We start from the raw sequence: 9,029 nt of genomic DNA, 5'->3' as shown, positions 1-9,029 counted from the left end.
CGTATATGAAACTCCAAGTTGTCTGGTATTACTGGCATATTGTGTACAGATTAACTTAAATAAAATCACTCCTAGTTTTAAATACATTACACTATAATTTATGTTTGTGGTTTTGTTCATGTTTGGTACTTGGTACCGTATCTTATTTCCATTAAAAAAAAAATAATATTATCAAATATCTCTTAAGAACGTTCATATACAACATAAATAATCTCTCAGCCTGGAAACCAGCGGGCAAAAAAATAAGCTTACTAATAGGAAATTAAATTCCATAAATTTCAAGATTAAGTAAAAGGAAATAATCAAGTGATTAGAATTAAAACTTACATTTCATTAAATTGATCAGCGAATAATACAGCTAATATAATTAAAAGGTGTAAGACAACAGTTTCTGATATTTAATCTAGGCTTTTTAAATAGTTTCTTACAAGGTGGGAATGGGCATCTCTTTTTTTCCACACCAAGAAAATTCCAGATTCGCAGTGTCTCATCAGAGCTGGCAGTGGCTGTAAAGGAAATTATATGTAAAGTGTCGGCTATACAGATTGATGTGTAAATGCGGTGCATATCATACTAAAGTGTGATAGGAAATAAAACCAAATTAACAGAAAAACAGCTATAATTTCAACATTAATATCACTGAAGTGGAGTCAAATAAAAAGCCTTGCACTAGGTGGCCAAACAACCCAAGATGGGGTCACCTGGTTAGTAATGCTGTGTGATCACTTCACTTCATGTGTTTTAATATTTAATGTGACAGGCACCACTAATTTTATCAGACTTCATAGTATAAGCACAACTGACTTTCAAAAGGGATAATGTAGTGACTGGTTCTTGCAACAAAATGTTATTTGACTGTTTTTGATAATGTTGCTTGGATTACATAGTTTGAAATCACGAAGTTACCAAGAGTGAAAGCAACAGGAAGCGCATCTGCTCATCCCTTCAGCTAACCATGCCAAATGTATTCATAACCATGCTGACCCTGTGCTGATGTGAAAGAAAAAAAGGGTTAGTAATCATCTGTCAAAATATGTGAACCACCATAAGTATCTTAGTAATGTAATGTAGGTGTTTCAGTATTTTTTTGTAATCACAAGAAGTGGTGTTACATTGCAGGCCCAATTTGGAGAACTGAAAAGTGTGGCAAATCACCCAGACTAAAGCTGGAAAGACAAAATTCTCAAAGCTGTAGCTGAACACAATAATAGTGAAGATGGGAAAGATAACTGCAGCAAAATTCTAGGCCTTGACTAAAGAGTATAAAAATATCACTTAAAAAAAGAGGTGAATCTACAAGCAAAGGGTAACTATAATGATTCCAGTTTGCATGATTATTTTAATCTGAATAAGGTTGTCTTAAAAAAAAACACTAAAGTAAAACAGCCAGCAAAGTGAAACTACACAAATGATTCAAATAACAAACATAAAGCCATTTGGGATACTTCCATACAAACTTCACAAAACTGATGTCAAATAGGAAACACCAGAATCTCCCTAATGTAATGGTCAACAAATAAAAGACATTTATTATAAATATAGTAAATATTTTTAAAGTGTAGCTACCAGTCATTTAGTTGGTCACTCACCACCAATAAATTCTCTCTCTCCAAAGTGTATAAGATCAGTGAAATCACTTTTTTTAATGCCTACATCTTTGCAGGGGGTTATCCTGATTATCAATGATATGAAGAATTTCACCTAATCTGGCCTAAATTGTTTAGCTACCTATGCAATAAAACAGGCCAATAATGAAATAGTAAAACCACTGTGAAATATAACACTGTTCCATGAGCACTGGCTTCTTCCCTTAGGCACTCAGAATCTCCAAGACTGTTCCATTACACAAGGAAGGGGATATGCATGAGATGAACAATTGGCAACCAATCTCCGACCTCCCAACTATACATAAAAAAAAAAAAAAAGAGAGTTGTGTATATTCCAGCAACGTCTTTTCTGAAAAAAGTAATCCCCTGCTAATAATGCAGCAAGACTCACTCCTAGTTGTTCTGTTTGACTTGATCTGATTATTGAGTATCTCCCAGAAAACCTACCATCAACATTACATGTATTCCATCATTTTCCAAATGTGAATCCAGGATATTATTAATTCACATTCCAACCTTTCTGCCAATCTCAGCTTGAATCACTTGTAAGTTTTTAAATCACTATGTACTCTGGAGTAAATGTGATGTTTCATACATAACACTGTTGGGAACAAGAGTGTCAGTCAGTCATAGATTAAGTTTGATGCATCTAAAAGTAAAACAAAGCAAGGGAGGCTCAGTGAATCCAGAGTTCTTCCAAAGTGTGTTGTTAACAATAATGGGTGGCACAAAGACTTAGAATATTTCCTTTCAGTGCACAGATGTGAAAATAAATAAATAAAATAAAATAAATAAAATAAAATAAATGAGGGGTTTCCATGATTTGTTGAGCTGGTAACTGTCATCTCAGTTGAACAGGTTGCCTGCTACCAACATTTACACAGCTTCCTTTACTATCCAATACAAGTAGGATGAAGTTATGGCCTGTATCTTACCTTTCCCATAATCCATGGAATGGCCAGTCGAAATACAGAGTACAGCCACAGCTGACTTATGAGGCTGTAGATGGTGGGTGTATCACAGGTGTTTGATGCAATGCTCTTTTACAGTGTTTATTGTTTGTGGTATGTACTCTTTACCACACTCTCACGGAATTTCATACATACCCACCATCTATAAACGCATTTCAACCGCCACAAATCTCAGAAGAGCTTCCATCTTGGCCAGAGGAAGGAAGATCTTGTCTACTTCATGCTGCTTCGCTATTATTGCAATGTTTGAAGAAATATTTCCCACATACAGTAGAACCTGATAGATATACAGTAGAAAGAGGTTTAAAAACTTGCAAGTGACTCAACGTGAGAATGGCTGAAAGGTTGTCATTTGAAATACTGGAACACAAATTAAAAACATCCTGCATGCATGCCCAAACAAAAAGGATAGAATATTTGATCTGCCAGGAAAACTTCAAGAAACACATTACCTCTATTATTTGCTGATGATGCGAATCACAATTCTTGTGACTTTTTCCATGTTAGATTATGGCTGACTTAGATGACAGCAGTGAAAGGCTTCTGTACTGGCCCCATGTGGACAATTGCACTTGGAATCCGTGGAACTTACATTTGTATATTTGTTTTTCTTTGTAAATATTTATTGTATATTCTTGTTTTCTGACATGTTTTACATCCTGGAGTATCCCTGCACTATGGATCTATTGGTACAAGAAGTAAATGAAGTGTAATCTAATATAACCTCTTAATATGAACAAAACTGCTCAAATGATGACTGACTATCGAAGATTCATACAACAGCCCGGGAAGTTCTCACACTCAGGTTATTCTTGGTATCGAGAACTGGCTGAAACCTGAGGTGCAGAGCTTCGAGATATTTAGCGAGTCACAGAAAGTATATGGGAAAGACAGATTAGAGGCCACAGGAATAGGAGTGTACATTGTAGTTAACAAAAGTATTGTCTCTATTGAGGATGAAGTTGAGTGTGACAGTGAAGTTATCTGGTCACTTATAACAGGTGTAGGTGAAACCAAATTAAGTGTTGGATGTTTTTAATGGTCACCTAATTCTGTGGTGGCAGTTATAGAGTCATTCAAAGAAAGTATACAGCCAGTGGCTTGTAAATACCCAGATTGTGCAATACTTGTTGAGGCTACTTGAACCTACCAAGTATAGACTGGGATGACTATGGATTCATTGCAGGGGGTACAGAAAAATAGTCATGTGAAATACTTTTGAACACATTTTCTGAAAACTGTCTTGAGCTGCTAGCTCAACAGCCCATACACAATGGAAATATCTTAGACCTTGTAGCTACAAATGGGTCAGATCTTATCAACAATCTCAATACAGAAATGGGGATTAGCAATCATGATATCATTATAGCAACTATAGTTATGAAAGTTAATAAATCAGCCAAGAAGGCTAGGAGTGTGTTCCTGCTAGATAGAGCAGATAAGTAGATCATCTCACTTCGACAATGAACGAACATCACTTAGTTCCAGTAAGATGGATGTAGAGGAATAATAGCAAAGTTTAAGCAGATTGTAAATTGTGGTCTGGAGAATTATGTGCCTAGTAAGTGGATAAAGAATGAAAGAGATTCACTATAGTTTAATAACAAAATTCGAAAGATATTGAGGAAGCAGAGGCTGTTGCAATCTCAGCTCAAAAGAGAATGCAAAAATGACAAGCAGAGGTTAGTAGAGATTCACACATCTGTGGAAAGATCTATGCATGAAGCAAACAACAACAACAACAACAACAACAACAACAACAACAACAACAACAACAACCATCGTTACACCATAGCAGAAGATCTGGCAGAGAACCCCATAAAAATTTTGATCCTGCATAAAATCAATAAGTGGGTCTAATGCTTCCATTCAGTCCGTTGTTTGGCCAAGCTGGTGTGGTATCTGAAGATAGCAAAATGAAAGCCAAAGTTTCAAATTTCATTTTCAAGAAATCGTGCACACAAGATACTATCATTTGACCACTGGACAGCCTCCTGCATGGATGACATAAGTATCCCTGGGCTAGAGAAACAACTGAAAGGTTTCAAAACAAATCACCAGGTCTGGATGAAATCCCAATTCAATCTACAAAGAGTACTCTAAGGGAATTGGCCCCTTACATAGCCTGCATTTATAATGACTCTCTCGCTCAGCGCTAAGTTCCAAGTGACTGGAAAAAAGCACGGGTATTTCCAGTGTATAAGAAGGGTAATAGAATGGACCCACAAAAGTACAGACCAATATTCCTAAATTCAGTTCACTGCAGAATCCTTGAACATATTCTCAGTATGAATATATTAAACTTTCTTGATGCAGAGAAGCTGATGTCCATGAATCAGCATGATTTTTGAAAGCATCGCTCATGCAAAACTGAGATTGCCCTTTTTTCACATGATATACTGTTAACTAGTGATGAAGGGCAGCAGGCAGATTCCATTTTTCTACATTCCCATAGAGCATTTGACACTGTGCCCCATTGCAGGCTGTTAATGAAGGTATGAACATATAGAATACATTCACAGATATGCGAGTGGCTGAAAGACTTCTTGAGTAATAGAACCCGGTATCTTGTCCTCGATGCAGAGTGTTTATCAGCAACAAGGGTGTCATCGGGAGTGCCCCAAGGAAGTGTGATAGGACCACTGTTGTTCTCGTAACAGGGTGATGAAAAATTCATGCATGCTGAATTAACAGCATGGGCTTTGATGATTGGCAATCTGTCAACACTAACTGCATGTGTTGTAACTACCCTTGTCAGTGTGTATGCGCAGTTATGTGTGCAGTTGGTGTAGTGGGTAGCATTTTGGGTTTGCATGCAGGAGCTTGAGGGTTCAGTTTTTGGTAGAGGTGTATTTGTTTTTATTTGCTGAATGTAGTCTGCATGGTATGGTATCTGGTGTCTTAACTGTCAGAGTGATAACAGTGGGTCTTTTACAAAACATTTGCGCACATGTACTATGAGCCCAGAAATGTAAGTACAGTCGTTTTCATTGGTCAGCTTTTAAAGAAACCTTTGCACATCATGGAAGTGAATTGTTTCAGACCACTGCATTTACTAGACTCCAAACCTGTTTGTGTATCCTCTCCCAATGGTATCACTGCTTAGTACCAACTATTATTCTTGTCACATTCAGGTACATTACATTTCTTTTTCACCTTATGTCACCAGTAGGGCTAGGAACGCACTTTGCAAATAATTTCCAAAGTTTCTTACCAGTTGTATGTATCATCATACTGGAGCCACTAATTATGCATTTCAACATTGAGTCTGATAAGCGTATGCTGCTTATTAAGTACCTCCATTTATTATTATTATTGACTTTTTTTCTCAGACTTAAGTCTGGTTAAAAATGGAACGTGACGCGGACCTCGATCAAGCGTGACTTCCTTGTAACTGTATGGTATATGTTATATTGCATTTAGGAACTTTCAGGTAATTGAACATGTATCAATAATTACAGATTTTTGTAGTAGCATATATACGTTTGGATGTAGCTGCATTGCATTGATGTACTGGTGGATATTGTGAGGTATGACTCCTGTAGTTGATAGTATAATTGGGATAATGTCGACTTTATCATGATGCCACATGTCCTTGACTTCCTCAGCCAGTTGGATGTATTTTTCAATTTTTTCTCCTGTTTTCTTCTGTATATTTGTTGTGTTGGGTATGGATATTTCAATTAGTTGTGTTAATTTCTTCTTTTTATTGGTGAGTATGATGTCAGGTTTGTTATGTGGTGTTGTTTTATCTGTTATAATCGTTCTGTTCCAGTATAATTTGTATTCATCATTCTCCAGTACATTTTGTGGTGTGTACTTGTATGTGGGAACGTGTTGTTTCATTAGTTTATGTTTTATGGCAAGTTGTTGATGTATTATTTTTGCTACATTGTCATGTCTTCTGGGGTATTCTGTATTTGCTAGTATTGTACATCCGCTTGTGATGTGATCTACTGTTTCTATTTGTTGTTTGCAAAGTCTGCATTTATCTGTTGTGGTGTTGGGATCTTTAATAATATGCTTGCTGTAATATCTGGTGTTTATTGTTTGATCCTGTATTGCAATCATGAATCCTTCCGTCTCACTGTATATATTGCCTTTTCTTAGCCATGTGTTGGATGCGTCTTGATCTATGTGTGGCTGTGTTAGATGATACGGGTGCTTGCCATGTAGTGTTTTCTTTTTCCAATTTACTTTCTTCGTATCTGTTGATGTTATGTGATCTAAAGAGTTGTAGAAGTGGTTATGAAATTGCAATGGTGTAGCTGATGTATTTATATGAGTGATTGCTTTGTGTATTTTGCTAGTTTCTGCTCGTTCTAGAAAGAATTTTCTTAAATTGTCTACCTGTCCATAATGTAGGTTTTTTATATCTATAAATCCCCTTCCACCTTCCTTTCTGCTTAATGTGAATCTTTCTGTTGCTGAATGTATGTGATGTATTCTATATTTGTGGCATTGTGATCGTGTAAGTGTATTGAGTGCTTCTAGGTCTGTGTCACTCCATTTCACTACTCCAAATGAGTAGGTCAATACTGGTATAGCATAAGTATTTATAGCTTTTGTCTTGTTTCTTGCTGTCAATTCTGTTTTCAGTATTTTTGTTAGTCTTTGTCTATATTTTTCTTTTAGTTCTTCTTTAATATTTGTATTATCTATTCCTATTTTTTGTCTGTATCCTAGGTATTTATAGGCATCTGTTTTTTCCATCGCTTCTATGCAGTTGCTGTGGTTATCCAATATGTAATCTTCTTGTTTAGTGTGTTTGCCCTTGACTATGCTATTTTTCTTACATTTGTCTGTTCCAAAAGCCATATTTATATCATTGCTGAATACTTCTGTTATCTTTAGTAATTGGTTGAGTTGTTGATTTGTTGCTGCCAGTAGTTTTAGATCATCCATGTATAGCAAATGTGTGATTTTGTGTGGGTATGTTCCAGTAATATTGTATCCATAATTTGTATTATTTAGCATGTTGGATAGTGGGTTCAGAGCAAGACAGAATCAGAAAGGACTTAATGAGTCTCCTTGGTATATTCCACGCTTAATCTGTATTGGCTGTGATGTGATGTTATCTGAATTTGTTTGGATATTAAGTGTGTTTTTCCAGTTTTTCATTACTATGTTTAGAAACTATCAATTTAGGATCTACTTTGTATATTTCCAATATCTGTAGTAACCATGAGTGGGGTACACTATCAAAGGCTTTTTGGTAATCAATGTATGCGTAGTGTAGGGACCTTTGTTTAGTTTTCGCTTGATATGTCACCTCTGTATCTATTATCAGTTGCTCTTTACATCCTCGTGCTCCTTTGCAGCAGCCTTTTTGTTCTTCATTTATAATTTTGTTCTGTGTTGTATGTGTCATTAATTTCTGTGTGATGACTGAAGTTAATATTTTGTATATTGTTGGTAGGCATGTTATGGGGCGATATTTAGCTGGGTTTGCTGTGTCTGCTTGATCTTTAGGTTTCAGATAGGTTATTCCATGTGCAAGTGTATCAGGGAATGTGTATGGGTCTGCAATGTAACTGTTAAATAATTTAGTTAGATGTGAATATGTTGAGGTGAACTACTTTAGCCAGTAATTTGCTATTTTATTATTTCCAGGGGCTTTCCAATTGTGTGTAGACTTAATTGCTCGGGTGACTTCATGTTGCAAAATTATCACTTCAGGCATTTGTGGTATCATCTTATATGTGTCTGTTTCTGCTTGTATCCACCGTGCATGCCTGTTATGTTCTACCGGGTTTGACCATATGCTGCTCCAGAAGTGTTCCATGTCTGTTATGTTTGGTGGATTGTCTATTTTAATGTGTGTGTTATCCATTGTTTGGTAACATCTCTTTTGGTTTGTGTTGAATGTTTGGTTTTGTTTCCTTCTATTTTCACTTTTTTTGTATCTTCTAAGTCGTTTGGCCAATGCTTGTAATTTCTGCTTTTTTTCATCTAATTGCTCTATTGCTTCTTGTTGTGAGATTTTACCTAACCTTTTTCGTTTTTTGTCTGATATTTCATTTCTTATAAATTGTGTTAGCTGTCCGATGTCTTTTCTCAGTTTTTCTATTCTGATCTGTAGCCTGTGTTGCCATGCTGGTTTTGTGGGTTTCTTCTGTGTGTTGGTTTGTTCTGATCTCTGCCTAGTGTGTATATTTAGTGTAGTGAGTGCTCCTATATAAACCAGTAGTTGTAACTGTTCCATAGTTGTGTTTTCATTTATTTTGTTGTGTATGATTGTGTTGATAGTTTTTATTGTTGTTTCGACTTGTGGGTTATTTGGTGGTCTATGCAAGAATGGTCTAATGTCTGTATTTGTGTCTTTGTATTCTATATATGTCAGCTGAAATTTCTCTTCTATATCTAACACGTGTGTCTCTTCGTGTTCTATTTGTGCTTGTTCTGGTGGCTGTGTTAAGATTTCGTTTTCCTCTGATTGTTTAATTGATGC

General features: G+C 36.0%; 1 protein-coding gene across 1 annotated transcript in view; it reads right to left on the bottom strand.

Annotated features, from left to right (window-relative positions):
- Nucleotides 1–215: 215 nt before the first annotated feature.
- LOC126183929 (uncharacterized) overlaps nucleotides 216–9,029 on the bottom strand; it is a 184,203-nt gene continuing 175,389 nt past the window's right edge. The window contains exons 6-7 of the mRNA XM_049926277.1: nucleotides 429–506; nucleotides 216–220 (exon numbers count right to left, since the gene is read on the bottom strand). Coding sequence (XP_049782234.1) covers nucleotides 216–220; nucleotides 429–506 — 83 coding nt within the window. The remainder of the gene's footprint in view (nucleotides 221–428; nucleotides 507–9,029) is intronic.

This window comes from Schistocerca cancellata, chromosome 4 (assembly GCF_023864275.1).
Source record: "Schistocerca cancellata isolate TAMUIC-IGC-003103 chromosome 4, iqSchCanc2.1, whole genome shotgun sequence".
Taxonomy (NCBI): Eukaryota; Metazoa; Arthropoda; class Insecta; order Orthoptera; family Acrididae; genus Schistocerca; species Schistocerca cancellata.
The sequence above is the reverse complement of the archived record's forward strand: the minus strand, read 5'-3'. Positions and strand labels throughout refer to the sequence as shown.